Genomic DNA, 15468 nt, shown 5'->3' with positions numbered 1-15468 from the left:
CTGATTTATTTTGAATTCAAGGCACACTTAACCAGCATGGCTACCAAAGCATTTCTGCAGCGATACGCCATCCCATCTGGTTTGGGCTTAGTGGGACTATCATTTGTCTTTCAACAGGACAATGACCAAACACACCTCCAGACTGTGTAAGGGTTATTTGACCAAGAAGGAGAGTGATGGAGTGCTGCATAAGATGAACAGGCCTCCACAATCACCCAACCTCAACCCAATTGAGATGGTTTGGGATGAGTTGGACCGCAGAGTGAAGGAAAAGCAGCCAACAAGTGCCCAGCATATGTGGGATCTCCTTCAAGACTGTTTGGAAAAGCATTCCTCATGATGCTGGTTGAGAGAATGCCTAGTGTGTGCAAAGCTGTCATCAAGTCAAAGGTTGGCTACTTTGAAGTATCTCAAATATAAAATGTAACACTTTTTTGGTTACTACATGATTCTATATGTGTTATCATAGCTTTGATGTCTTCTATTATTCTACAAAAAATAAAGAAAAACCCTTGAATAAGTAGGTGTGTGAACTTTTGACTGGTACTGTGTATGTATGTATGTATGTATGTATGTATGTATGTATATATGTATATGTATATGTATATGTATATATATATATATATATATATATATATATATATATATATATAGCAGGTGTAAAAGGTACAGTGAAATGCTTATATATATATATATAAAATCTCCATGTTTGATCAAATTAAGCATTTCACTGTACCTTTTACACCTGCTGTGCACATGACGAATACACTTTGATTTTATTTGGATGAAATGTTTATCAATAAACCCATGTGTTAGGGGTGACAGTGGCACTGTTGGCAGCTCTCCAAACGGGGGAGCTATAGCTAGCTATATACATAGCGTTAGTTAACGCTTAGCTAGCGTACAGGCAGCTAACTGACTGCAAGAAACATCAAAATCCAAACCAAAAATGTGGAGAGACATAAATGATTTGGTGGGAAATGTTGATCAACCCTGGACCCGGCCCCCAAATGTTATTCCTCAAGTCGGAAATATGATGAGTCATACCTTCATTTTGGCTTGGTGCCCTGTGGACCTGAGAACCGCAGGCCCCAAAATGCCTGCTATGTCTGGAAACGCTAGCTCAGGCGAGTTGAAGCCATCCAAACTGAAAAGGCATCTGTTGACCAAGCACCAGGAACATGCAGGGAGAGGGAGTCCAAGCACCAGGAACATGCAGGGAGAGGGAGTCCAAGCACCAGGAACATACATTCCTTTATTTACTGAGCAGCCATCTGTTCACTGTGCTGTGTGGGGAGAGCAAACACCAGCACCTCCTTCTCCACTCCGAGGTCAGGTGACTATCACGGGTCAAGTGGTTTACCTTGCTGTGCGAGGAAGTATGCAAATTCTTGGTTGACTCCAGGTTCTCGCTCCACCTCTCAGACAGCAAGTGGTACGCAAAGCTAGCTGGCTGTTACCTTCAGACACCTCAACGTCCATAATGATGGCACCTTATCCATCCTCACATTCGAGGGCAAAATAGTTGCCTTTCAAGGCCAGTTCAAGCTGTGGCGGACCTGAGTTGAGAGAGATGTGAGACATGTTTCTGTCATTGACCAACCTGGTGATCAAAGATGGTGTCCACCTAAATTCACTCATCGGGAAGTTTGAGGACTACTTTCCTGATGTATCAGATGAGGAGTGTGACTGAACCCATTCAACAGTCGTGCTGGGAGAGGAGCCCACTTAGCGGGAGGGCAGAGGAGGAGCTGCTGATTGTGCCCTCTGCCGACAGAGATCTGCAGCTCAAAACTCTAGCAGGACACGAAGGCCTTCAAAGATAATGTGCATCCACCTAAATTGGTCTTTCATGGTTCGGGCTCCTTAGTTCCAGTGAAGGGAAATCTTAACGCTACAGCATACAATGACATTCTAGATGATTCTGTGCTTCCAACTTTCTAGCAACAGTTTCTGGAAGGCACTTTTTAATATTGAATCTGCTTTAAAAAATATATAAATCGATACTAGATCAATAATTACTGTAGACCTATCAATGATAATGTATATCGCTACTAGATCAATAATTACTATAGGCCTATCAATGATAATGTATATCGATACTAGATCAATAATTTCTGTAGGCCTATCAATGATAATGTATATTGATACTAGATCAATAATTACTATAGGCCTATCAATGATAATGTATATCGATACTAGATCAATAATTACTATAGGCCTAAATTATATATTATATAATTAATTTAATTATATTATTAATTTAATAATATAATTAAATTATATATATTTTATATATATTTGAAATTATATTTGAAATATATTTGGAAAAAGTAGCCACCCTTTGCACACTCTTTGCATTCTCTCAACCAGCTTCACCTGGAATGCTTTTCCTTCACTCTGCTGTCCAACTCATCTCAAACCATCTCAATTGGGTTGAGGTCGGGTGATTGTGGAGGCCAGGTCATCTGATGCAGCACTCCATCACTCTCCTTCTTGGTCAAATAGCCCTTACACAGCCTGGAGGTGTGTTGGGTCATTGTCCTGTTGAAAAACAAATTATAGTCCCACTAAGCGCAAACCAGATGGGATGGCGTATTGCTGCAGAATGCTGTGGTAGCCATGCTGGTTAAGAGTGCCTTGAATTCAAAATAAATCACAGACAGTGTCACCAGCAAAGCACCCCCACACCATTACACCACCTCCTCCATGCTTCACGGTGGGAACCACACATGCAGAGATCATCCGTTCACCTACTCTGCGTCTCACAAAGACACGGCGGTTGGAACCAAAAATCTCCAATTTGGACTCATCAGACCAAAGGACAAATTTCCACCGGTCTAATGTCCTCTGCTCATGTTTCTTGGCCCAAGGAAGTCTCTTCTTATTGGTGTCCTTTAGTAGTGGTTTCTTTGCAGCAATTTGACCATGAAGGCCTGAATCATGCAGTCTCCTCTGAACAGTTGATGTTGAGATGTGTCTGTTACTTGACCTCTGTGAAGTGTTTATTTGGTCTGCAATTTCTGAGGCGGATAACTAATGAACTTATCCTCTGCAGCAGAGGTAACTCTGGGTCTTCCATTCCTGTGGCGGTCCTCATGAGAGCCAGTTTCATCATAGTACTTGATGGTCTTTGCGACTGCACTTGAAGAAACTTTCAAAGTTCTTTAAAATAATGCTGGCCTGTCGTTACTCTTTGCTTATTTGAGCTGTTCTTGCCATAATATGGACTTGTTTTTTTACCAAATAGGGCTATCTTCTGTATACCCCCCTACCTTGTCACAACACAACTGATTTACATTTACATTTAACATTTACATTTAAGTCATTTAGCAGACGCTCTTATCCAGAGCGACTTACAAATTGGTGCATTCACCTTATGATATCCAGTGGAACAACCACTTTACAATAGTGCATCTAACTCTTTTAAGGGGGGGGGGGGGGTTAGAAGGATTACTTTATCCTATCCTAGGTATTCCTTAAAGAGGTGGGGTTTCAGGTGTCTCCGGAAGGTGGTGATTGACTCCGCTGACCTGGCGTCGTGAGGGAGTTTGTTCCACCATTGGGGTGCCAGAGCAGCGAACAGTTTTGACTGGGCTGAGCGGGAACTGTACTTCCTCAGAGGTAGGGAGGCGAGCAGGCCAGAGGTGGATGAACGCAGTGCCCTTGTTTGGGTGTAGGGCCTGATCAGAGCCTGAAGGTACGGAGGTGCCGTTCCCCTCACAGCTCCGTAGGCAAGCACCATGGTCTTGTAGCGGATGCGAGCTTCAACTGGAAGCCAGTGGAGAGAGCGGAGGAGCGGGGTGACGTGAGAGAACTTGGGAAAGTTGAACACCAGACGGGCTGCGGCGTTCTGGATGAGTTGTAGGGGTTTAATGGCACAGGCAGGGAGCCCAGCCAACAGCGAGTTGCAGTAATCCAGACGGGAGATGACAAGTGCCTGGATTAGGACCTGCGCCGCTTCCTGCGTGAGGCAGGGTCGTACTCTGCGAATGTTGTAGAGCATGAACCTACAGGAACGGGTCACCGCCTTGATGTTAGTTGAGAACGACAGGGTGTTGTCCAGGATCACGCCAAGGTTCTTAGCACTCTGGGAGGAGGACACAATGGAGTTGTCAACCGTGATGGCGAGATCATGGAACGGGCAGTCCTTCCCCGGGAGGAAGAGCAGCTCCGTCTTGCCGAGGTTCAGCTTGAGGTGGTGATCCGTCATCCACACTGATATGTCTGCCAGACATGCAGAGATGCGATTCACCGGTCTAATGATTGGCTCAAATGCATTAAATTCCACAAATTAACTTTTAAGAAGGCACACCTGTTAATTGAAATGCATTCCCCTCTCTCCACTGGGATTATCTGCCTCTAACCCTATTACAGGGGCTGAGTCACTGGCTTACTGGTGCTCTTCCATGCCGTCCCTTGAGTGGGCTGAGTCACTGACGTGATCTTCCTGTCCGGGTTGGCGCCCCCCCTTGGGTTATGCCGTGGGGGAGATCTTTTTGGGTAATACTCGGCCTTGTCTCAGGATGGTAAGTTGGTGGTTGAAGATATCCCGCTAGTGGTGTGGGAGCTGTGCTTTGGCAAAGTGGATGGGGTTATATCCTTCCTGTTTGGCCCTGTCCGGGATTATCATCGGATGGGGCCACAGTGTCTCCCGACCCCTCCTGTCTCAGCCTCCAGTATTTATGCTGCGGTAGTTTGTGTCGGGGGATAGGGTTAGTCTGTTATATCTGGAGTATTTCTCCTGTCTTATCCGTGGTCCTGTGTGAATTTAAGTATGCTCTCTCTAATTCTCTCTTTCTCTCTCTACTCCTGAGGTGCTGACCTGTTGCACCCTCGACAACCACTGTGATTATTCTTATTTGACCCTGCTGGTCATCTATGAACATTTGAACATCTCGGCCATGTTCTGCTATAATCTCCACCCGGCACAGCCAGAAGAGGACTGGCCACCCCTCATAGCCTGGTTCCTCTCTAGGTTTCTTCCTAGGTTCCTGCCTTTTCTAGGGAGTTTTTCCTAGCCACCGTGCTTCTACACCTGCATTGCTTGCTGTTTGGGGTTTTAGGCTGGGTTTCAGGCTGATGATCAGCTGATTGATTTGATTTGATGAAGCTGGTTGAGAGAATGCCAAGAGTGTGCAAAGCTGTCATCAAGGCAAAGGGTGGCTACTTTGAAGAATCTCACATTTATTTAGACTTTTTTGGTTACTACATGATTCCATATGTGTTATTTCATAGTTTTGATGTCTTCAGTATTATTCTACGATGTAGAAAATCGAGGAAAACCCTGAAATGAGTAGGTGTTCTAAAACTTTTGACCGGTAGTGTATATCGATACTAGATCAATAATTTCTGTAGGCCTATCAATGATAATGTATATCGATACTAGATCAATAATTTCTGTAGGCCTATCAATGATAATGTATATCGATACTATACTGAACAAAAATATAAACGCAACATTTACAGTTGATATGAGGAAATCAGTCAATTTAAATCAATTCATTGGGCCCTAATCTATGGATTTCACATGACTGGGAATACAGATATGCATCTGTTGGTCACAGATACCTTTAAAGAAATGGGCCTCACAATGGACCTTTCTGAACATTCATATTGCCTTCGATTTAAATTGCAATTGTGTTCATTGTCAGCTTATGCCTGCCCATACCATAACCCCACCGCCACCATGGGGCACTCTGCTGATGCCAATGTTGTGAGCAAGCCGCTCACCCACAAGACGCCAGACATGTGGTCTGCAGTTGTGAGGCCGGTTGGACGTACTGACAAATTCTCTGAAACGATGTTGCTGCATATGGTAGAGAAATGAACATAGAATTCTCTGGCAACAGCTCTGGTGGTCATTCCTGCAGATTGCACGCACCCTCAACATGAGTCATCTGTGCCATTGTGCAGTGTGGCCTTGTGTCCCCAGTCCCCAGAAATGCTCACTAACAGGGATGTAAACAAATTTGTGCACAGAATTTCAGAGAAATACGCTTTTTGTGCATATGGAATATTTCTGGGATCTTATTTCAGCTCATGAAACATGGGACCAACACTTTACATGTCGTGTTTTATATTTTTGTTCAGTGTAATAATTAATATAGGCAGCGTAGCCTAGTGGTTAGACCGTTGGACTAGTAACCGAAAGGTTGCAAGTTCAATTCCCCGAGCTGACAAGGTACAAATCTGTCGTTCTGCCCCTGAACAAGGCAGTTAACCCACTGTTCCTAGGCCGTCATTGAAAATAAGAATTTGTTCTTAACTAACTTGCCTAGTAAAATAAAGGTAAAATAAATAAATAGGCCTATCAATTATAGCTATGGGCTAATACAATGAATTTGAACTATTTGGAACAAAATCTGTTGTCCATTAATCAATTGCTATTTCTAGTAATTTACTTAAAATTTGCCATTAAAGCTTATCACATATTGATGAGAATATAAATGTTTGGGATCAAGTTTTTTTTTTACTACTTTTTGAATAAAACTCGCCCCGTTCTGAGTCATGTTTTTCTGGTGGGTCCCGGGGAAACGGACCCCTCCCCAGGTGTGTCCCACAGTTAATAAAACGTTTGGGAACCCCTGAGCTAGTCAGTCAACCAGCCAGGTAGTCAGTCAGCCAGCCAGGTAGTCAGTCAACCAGCCAGGTAGCCAGTCAACCAGCCAGGTAGTCAGTCAACCAGCCAGGTAGCCAGTCAACCAGCCAGGTAGCCAGTCAACCAGCCAGGTAGTCAGTCAACCAGCCAGGTAGTCAGTCAACCAGCCAGGTAGTCAGTCAACCAGTTGATGGTGTCCGTCTCCAGGGGTTTCTACCTTTCAATTCCTGTTAGCTGTAGCCACTCAAGCCGTGTCCCTGTTAATAGCTTTTCCAGGTAGGGTAGTGAGCAGCACAGGGTGGTGAGCAGAGCGGTGGTAGGGGGCGGGGAGCAGAGTGGTGATAGGCGAGCAGAGCGGTGGTAGGGGGCGGGGAGCAGAGTGGTGTTAGGCGAGCAGAGCGGTGGTAGGGGGCGGGGAGCAGAGTGGTGATAGGCGAGCAGAGCGGTGGTAGGTGTGGGGGGCAGAGCGGTGGTAGGTGTGGGGGGCAGAGCGGTGGTAGGGGGTGGTGAGCAGAGCGGTGGTAGGGGGCGGGGAGCAGAGTGGTGATAGGCGAGCAGAGCGGTGGTAGGTGTGGGGGGCAGAGCGGTGGTAGGGGGCAGAGCGGTGGTAGGGGGCGGGGAGCAGAGTGGTGATAGACGAGCAGAGCAGTGGTAGGTGTGGGGGACAGAGTGGTGGTAGGTGTGGGGGGCAGAGCAGTGGTAGGTGTGGGGGGCAGGTTGGTGGTAGATGTGGGGGGCAGAGCAGTGGTAGGTGTGGGGGGCAGAGCGGTGGTAGGTGTGGGGGGCAGAGCGGTGGTAGGTGTGGGGGGCAAAGCGGTGGTAGGTGTGGGGGGCAGAGCGGTGGTAGGGGTTGGTGAGATTTAATGTATGTTAACGAAGGTGAGGGTTGTAGCAGGCTGAAGGTGAGGGATGATTGTTTTATTGATCACATTATTAGAACCTCTATTCTATCTTAGGTTATTGATCTGTCAGTCCTATACTGGGAGGACACGTGATCTCGCACTCTATCCCTCTCTTTCTCTCTCTCTCTAACCCTCTCTTTCTCTATCTATCCCTCGCCTTATCCCCCCCCCTCTCTCTATCTATCTATCACTCTCGCTCGCTCTATCCCCCTCTCGCTCTAACCCCTCTCGCTCTAGCCCCATCTCGCGCTATATTATCCCTCTTGCTCTATATCATTCTCGCTCTTTCCTTCTCTCTCCCGGTTCTGTTTCTCGCTCGCTCTCTCTCGCTCTCTCTTTCTCTCGCCCTCTGTCCCTCGCTCTCTCGCCCTCTGTCCCTCACTCTCTCACCCTCTGTCCCTCACTCTCTCGTGCTCTGTCCCTCGCGCTCTGTCCCTCACTCTCTGTCCCTCGCTCTCTCGCGCTCTGTCCCACGCTCTCTGTCCCACGCTCTCTGTCCCACGCTCTCTGTCCCTCGCGCTCTCTCCCTCTGTCCCTCGCTCTCTGTCCCTCGCGCTCTCTCCCTCTGTCCCGCTCCCTCTGTCCCTCGTGCTCTCTCCCTCGCTCTCTGTACCTCGCTCTCTCTCTCGCCCTCTCTCACCCTCTTTCTGTCTGTCCCTCTCTTTATCCATCCCTCTATACATCCCTGTCTCTCTTCCTCTATCCCCCTCTCTTCCTCTATCCCCCTCTCTTCCTCTATCCCCCTCTTCCTCTATCCCCCTCTCTTCCTCTATCCCCCTCTCTTCCTCTATCATCTCTCTCTCTCTGTCCCTCTCACTCCCTCTATCCATCTCTATCCCTCTCTCTCACCACCTCCACCACGGACAGTGAGAGGTGTAAAATCTCACAGATTGTCCCTGTCTCTCTCTCTCAAATAGACGAGAACTTTATTCTCAAACACGACCGAGCTTTCCTGTTGTCCATGGCCAACCGCGGCAAACACACCAACGGGTCACAATTCTTCATGTGAGTAGAAATTCATGAAAGTCTCATAACATTTACTTTCTGGTCGATAGGTTTCCACATGAGATGTCCTTCTGTAGCTGAGGTTCATTTCAGGTTCAGCTCATTTGTTTTGCTGTTTATCTGAGGCCTGTCTGTGTATTATGCCATGGCTAAGCATTGCAGATAGAGGCCTGTCTATATACAGGTGAAGTCGGAAGTTTACATACACCTTTAGCCAAATACATTTAAACTCAGTTTTTCACAATTCCTGACATTTAATCCTAGTAAAAATTCCCTGTCTTAGGTCAGTTAGGATCACCACTTTATTTTAAGGATGTGAAATGTCAGAATAATAGCAGAGAGAATGATTTATTTCTGATTTTATTTCTTTCATCACAATCCCAGTGGGTCAGAAGTTTACATACACTCAATTAGTATTTGGTAGCATTGCCTTTAAATTGTTTAACTTGGGTCAAATGTTTCTGGTAGCCTTCCACAAGCTTCCCACAATAAGTTGGGTGAATTTTGGCTCATTCCTCCTGACAGAGCTGGTGTAACTGAGTCAGGTTTGTAGGCCTCCTTGCTCGCACACACTTTTTCAGTTCTGCCCACAGATTTTCTATATGATTGATGTCAGGGCTTTGTGATGGACACTCCAATACCTTGACTTTGTTGTCCTTAAGCCATTTTGCCACAACTTTGGAAGTATGCTTGGGGTCCTTGTCCATTTGGAAAACCCATTTGCGACCAAGCTTTAACTTCCTGACTGATGTCTTGAGATGTTGCTTCAATATATCCACATCATTTTCCATCCTCCTGATGCCATCTATTTTGTGAAGTGCACCAGTCCCTCCTGCAGCAAAGCACCCCCCACATCATGATGCTGCCACCCCCGTGCTTCACGGTTGGGATGGTGTTCTTCGGCTTGCAAGCGTCCCCCTTTTTCCTCCAAACATAACGGTGGTCATTATGGCCAAACAGTTCTATTTTTGTTTCATCAGACCAGAGGACATTTCTCCAAAAGTACCATCTTTGTCACTATTTGCAGTTGCAAACACGTAGTCTGGCTTTTTTTATGGCGGTTTTGGAGCAGTGGCTTCTTCCTTGCTGAGCGGCCTTTCAGGTTATGTCGATATAGGACTCGTTTCACTGTGGCTATAGATACTTTTGTACCTGTTTCCTCCAGCATCTTCACAAGGTCCTTTACTGCTGTTCTGGGATTGATTTGCACTTTTCGCACCAAAGTACGTTCATCTTTAGGAGACATAATGCGTCTCCTTCCTGAGCGGTATGACGGTTGCGTGGTCCCATGGTGTTTATACTTGCGTACTATTATTTGTACAGATAAACGTGGTACCTTCAGGCGTTTGGAAATTGCTCCCAAGGATGAACCAGACTTGTTGAGGTCTACAATTGTTTTTCGGAGGTCTTGGCTGATTTCTTTTGATTTTCCCATGATGTCAAGAGGAGAGGCACTGAGTTTGAAGTTAGGCCTTGAAATACATCCACAGGTACACCTCCAATTGACTCAAATGATGTCAATTAGCCTATCAGAAGCTTCTAATGCCATGACATCATTTTCTGGAATTTTCCAAGCTGTTTAAATGCACAGTCAACTTAGTGTATGTAAACTTCTGACCCACCTGAATTGTGATACAGATTATTCCACTTATAATTCACTCGATGTAAACAATTGTTGGAAAAATGGCTTGTGTCATGCACAAAGTAGATGTCCTAACCGACTTGCCTAAACTATATAGTTTGTTGACAAGAAATTTGTGGAGTGGTTGAAAAACACTCAACATGAGTGTTTGTAAGCTTCCGACTTCAACTGTATGTATTATGTCAGGGCTAAGCACTGCAGAATAGAGGCCTGTCTATGTGTTACGTCAGGGCTAAGCACTGCAGAATAGAGGCCTGTCTATGTGTTACGTCAGGGCTAAGCACTGCAGAATAGAGGCCTGTCTATGTGTTACGTCAGGGCTAAGCACTGCAGAATAGAGGCCTGTATGTGTTACGTCAGGGCTAAGCACTGCAGAATGGAGGCCTGTCTATGTGTTACGTCAGGGCTAAGCACTGCAGAATAGAGGCCTGTCTATGTGTTACGTCAGGGCTAAGCACTGCAGAATAGAGGCCTGTCTATGTGTTACGTCAGGGCTAAGCACTGCAGAATAGAGGCCTGTCTATGTGTTACGTCAGGGCTAAGCACTGCAGAATAGAAGCCTGTCTATGTGTTACGTCAGGGCTAAGCACTGCAGAATAGAGGCCTGTCTATGTGTTACGTCAGGGCTAAGCACTGCAGAATAGAGGCCTGTCTATGTGTTACGTCAGGGCTAAGCACTGCAGAATAGAGGCCTTTCTATGTGTTACGTCAGGGCTAAGCACTGCAGAATAGAGGCCTGTCTATGTGTTACGTCAGGGCTAAGCACTGCAGAATAGAGGCCTGTCTATGTGTTACGTCAGGGCTAAGCACTGCAGAATAGAGGCCTGTCTATGTGTTACGTCAGGGCTAAGCACTGCAGAATAGAGGCCTGTCTATGTGTTACGTCAGGGCTAAGCACTGCAGAATAGAGGCCTGTCTATGTGTTACGTCAGGGCTAAGCACTGCAGAATAGAGGCCTGTCTATTTGTGTATTCAAAGCTAAGCACTGCAGAATAGAGGCCTGTCTATGTGTTACGTCAGGGCTAAGCACTGCAGAATAGAGGCCTGTCTATTTGTGTATTCAAAGCTAAGCACTGCAGAATAGCATCATTTTGTCTGAATTTTACAACCCTTCTCCCCTTCAGTCGATGTGCTTTAATGCACAGAAATAAACAAACATGGATTCCTTATTTTTGCCCACAAATAAGTTACAATGTTTCTCTTGCCATTTTTGTGTAAATTTTGCAGAAAGTCATCGTGCTCTTCCAAGGTAATATGTCTCCGGGGCTGTTTCTGTTTCTCTCTCCTCTCTTCTCCTGTCTGTCTGTCTTTATCTCTCATTCACTAGTCTGTTTTAAACGTAGTAGGGCCCTATAAAATCCACGTTGCGGAGAATGCGGATGCAATCACGGAATCCAGACAATTAAAATGGAATTCAACAATATTAAAAATGCATCAACTAAATGTATTGAATTTATTAGAAAAGTAATTTATTTTGCCCAGATTATCGTAAAACATGAAGAGTTATCAGCACGGGAGTGTCTGTGTGCGCGTTTGTCTACCACTTTTTGTAGTAGCTGTTAGCGATGATGCTAATGTAATGACTTTCCCAAAAACTTTCTCAGTTGAATGTTAACTACAATGTAACCTACGCCTACTTTGCAGAATATCATGATTATTTACCTCAATCCAGTGGCCATTTTGTTTTGCAAACTCGGTCTCTGGCTGGTGCGCAGTTGAGTTAAAGAATTTTTCACAGATCTCAAAAGGGGTCTCCTGATGTGGTTTAAGCATGGTTGGTGGACTTAAAACATCAAATTTGATTGTTTTTCTATTATAAAAAGTGTGATTTTTGAGAGCGAAAACCTGCATTTTTTTTGAAAAATGGAAACCTGGAAAAACTAAACGAGGAAACAGAATTTGGGGAAAAACTAGATGGAATCAGGCAAAGAAATGAAAGGGATTTTCTAGGGCCGTAACTTAATGTACACTATGAACACAGCCTCTTCTCTACTGCACCAGGGCAGCAACACAACAGAGCCAGCAGTCGTTTGAACATTCATCTAGATGATATATTATTGTAGTGTGAACATGTATTGTCTACTTCTGACATTGAGCACAGTGAGTCATTTGACATTTCGTCATGATGGTATAGCATGACAATGACTGTGTTGTCACAAAAGGTTCTGTTGTTCATGGCTCCAGAATACCTCATCACCTGTCCTCACCTGATAGCAGAATACCTCAACACACACCTGTCCTCACCTCATAACAGAATACCTCAACACACACACCTGTCCTCACCTCATAACAGAATACCTCAACATACACCTGTCCTCACCTCATAACAGAATACCTCAACACACACCTGTCCTCACCTCATAACAGAATACCTCAACACACACCTGTCCTCACCTCATAACAGAATACCTCAACACACACCTGTCCTCACCTCATAACAGAATACCTCAACACACACCTGTCCTCACCTCATAACAGAATACCTCAACACACACCTGTCCTCACCTCATAACAGAATACCTCAACACATACACCTGTCCTCACCTCATAACAGAATACCTCAACACACACCTGTCCTCACCTCATAACAGAATACCTCAACACACACACCTGTCCTCACCTCATAACAGAATACCTCAACACACACACCTGTCCTCACCTCATAACAGAATACCTCAACACACACACCTGTCCTCATCTCATAACAGAATACCTCAACACACACCTGTCCTCACCTCATAACAGAATACCTCAACACACACCTGTCCTCACCTCATAACAGAATACCTCAACACACACCTGTCCTCACCTCATAACAGAATACCTCAACACACACCTGTCCTCACCTCATAACAGAATACCTCAACACACACCTGTCCTCACCTCATAACAGAATACCTCAACACACACACCTGTCCTCACCTCATAACAGAATACCTCAACTATAGCTCTTCTTTAAGCCCAGTATAATTGGTCATGACATTTTTTACCTCCTAAAATAAACATTTCAAAGACGTGTTGCAGATGAGTGCTATGTAATAATGGTTGTGGTTGCTACCTGTGTTTTGGTTGCCGTGATCTGTCCTCTCATTCTCTCCCTCCTTTCTCGCTGTGTTCCATAACTCTGCCCGGGCCATACTGGACTGTAACCCTAACCCAACCCTGGTTGGATTCCTCGAACAGAACCACCAAGACAGCACCTCATCTCGATGGGTATGTCTTGTCTCACTACCTTGCAGCTCCAGAGAAGGTTTACTTGGCAGTACACATAACATTAATCAGTACAACTATCTTGGTTGGCCCTAACCTCTCTGTGGTACTGTGGTCCCTAAACTCTCTGTGGTACTGTGGTCCCTAACCTCTCTGTGGTACTGTGGGCCCTAACCTCTCTGTGGGCCCTAACCTCTCTGTGGTACTGTGGTCCCTAACCTCTCTGTGGTACTGTGGGCCCTAACCTCTCTGTGGGCCCTAACCTCTCTGTGGTCCCTAACCTCTCTGTGGTCCCTAACCTCTCTGTGGTACTGTGGTCCCTAACCTCTCTGTGGTCCCTAACCTCTCTGTGGTCCCTAACCTCTCTGTGGTACTGTGGTCCCTAACCTCTCTGTGGTACTGTGGGCCCTAACCTCTCTGTGGGCCCTAACCTCTCTGTGGTCCCTAACCTCTCTGTGGTCCCTAACCTCTCTGTGGTACTGTGGTCCCTAACCTCTCTGTGGTCCCTAACCTCTCTGTGGTACTGTGGTCCCTAACCTCTCTGTGGTCCCTAACCTCTATGTGGTACTGTGGTCCCTAACCTCTCTGTGGTCCCTAACCTCTCTGTGGTCCCTAACCTCTCTGTGGTACTGTGGTCCCTAACCTCTCTGTGGTACTGTGGTCCCTAACCTCTCTGTGGTACTGTGGTCCCTAACCTCTCTGTGGTACTGTGGTCCCTAACCTCTCTGTGGTACTGTGGTCCCTAACCTCTCTGTGGTACTGTGGTCCCTAACCTCTCTGTGGTCCCTAACCTCTCTGTGGTACTGTGGTCCCTAACCTCTCTGTGGGCCCTAACCTCTCTGTGGTACTGTGGGCCCTAGCCTCTCTGTGGTACTGTGGTCCCTAACCTCTTTGTGGTCCCTAACCTCTCTGTGGTACTGTGGTCCCTAACCTCTCTGTGGTCCCTAACCTCTCTGTGGTACTGTGGTCCCTAACCTCTCTGTGGTCCCTAACCTCTCTGTGGTACTGTGGGCCCTAACCTCTCTATGGTACTGTGGGCCCTAACCTCTCTGTGGTACTGTGGTCCCTAACCTCTCTGTGGTCCCTAACCTCTCTGTGGTACTGTGGTCCCTAACCTCTCTGTGGGCCCTACCTCTCTGTGGTACTGTGGGCCCTAACCTCTCTGTGGTACTGTGGTCCCTAACCTCTCTGTGGTCCCTAACCTCTCTGTGGTACTGTGGTCCCTAACCTCTCTGTGGGCCCTAACCTCTCTATGGTACTGTGGGCCCTAACCTCTCTGTGGTACTGTGGTCCCTAACCTCTCTGTGGTACTGTGGTCCCTAACCTCTCTGTGGTCCCTAACCTCTCTGTGGTACTGTGGGCCCTAACCTCTCCACCCCTCTGACCCCTTCTCCTCTCTGCAGGGTCCATGTGGTGTTTGGCCTGGTCATCTCAGGCTTTGAGGTGATCAAGAGGATTGAGGGTCTGAAGACGGACGGAGCCAGCAGGCCGTACGCTGATGTTAGGGTTATGGACTGTGGTCAGCTCATCACTAAGTCAGCCAACGATGGTAGGGACCACACTGCCTAATCCCTCCCTCACTCCATGGAGTAAATTATCTGTCATTCACTCCTGTGTTACCCCTTAGCTATTTAACTAGACTGGTAGTTTGTATTGTATTTATTGTGGATCCTGCCACGGCAGCAGCTACTCTTCCTGGGGTTTATTATGGATCCCCATTAGTTCCTGCCAAGGCAGCAGCATCTCTTCCTGGGGTTTATTATGGATCCCCATTAGTTCCTGCCAAGGCAGCAGCTACTCTTCCTGGGGTTTATTATGGATCCCCATTAGTTCCTGCCAAGGCAGCAGCTACTCTTCCTGGGGTTTATTATGGATCCCCATTAGTTCCTGCCAAGGCAGCAGCATCTCTTCCTGGGGTTTATTATGGATCCCCATTAGTTCCTGTCAAGGCAGCAGCTACTCTTCCTGGGGTTTATTATGGATCCACATTAGTTCCTGCCAAGGCAGCAGCTACTCTTCCTGGGGATTATTATGGATCACCATTAGTTCCTGCCAAGGCAGCAGCTACTCTTCCTGGGGTTTATTATGGATCCCCATTAGTTCCTGCC

At 46.4% G+C, this 15468-nt stretch overlaps 1 protein-coding gene across 5 annotated transcripts in view; it reads left to right on the top strand.

The window, feature by feature from the left end:
* Positions 1-15468, top strand: part of nktr (natural killer cell triggering receptor) — an 82967-nt gene that overhangs the window by 35752 nt on the left and 31747 nt on the right. For 4 of the 5 annotated variants that reach the window (XM_071414060.1, XM_071414059.1, XM_071414056.1 and 1 more), the window contains 3 exons: positions 8421-8508; positions 13334-13363; positions 14764-14909. In XM_071414060.1, the coding sequence (XP_071270161.1) occupies positions 8421-8508; positions 13334-13363; positions 14764-14909 (264 nt within the window). Of the gene's footprint in view, positions 1-8420; positions 8509-10868; positions 11400-13333; positions 13364-14763; positions 14910-15468 lie in introns of those variants that run through there. The other variant, XM_071414061.1, reaches the window with a different exon arrangement.

The sequence above is a fragment of the Salvelinus alpinus genome, chromosome 8 (genome assembly GCF_045679555.1).
Source record: "Salvelinus alpinus chromosome 8, SLU_Salpinus.1, whole genome shotgun sequence".
Classification (NCBI taxonomy): Eukaryota; Metazoa; Chordata; class Actinopteri; order Salmoniformes; family Salmonidae; genus Salvelinus; species Salvelinus alpinus.
This window is presented reverse-complemented; position numbering and strand designations above follow the sequence as displayed.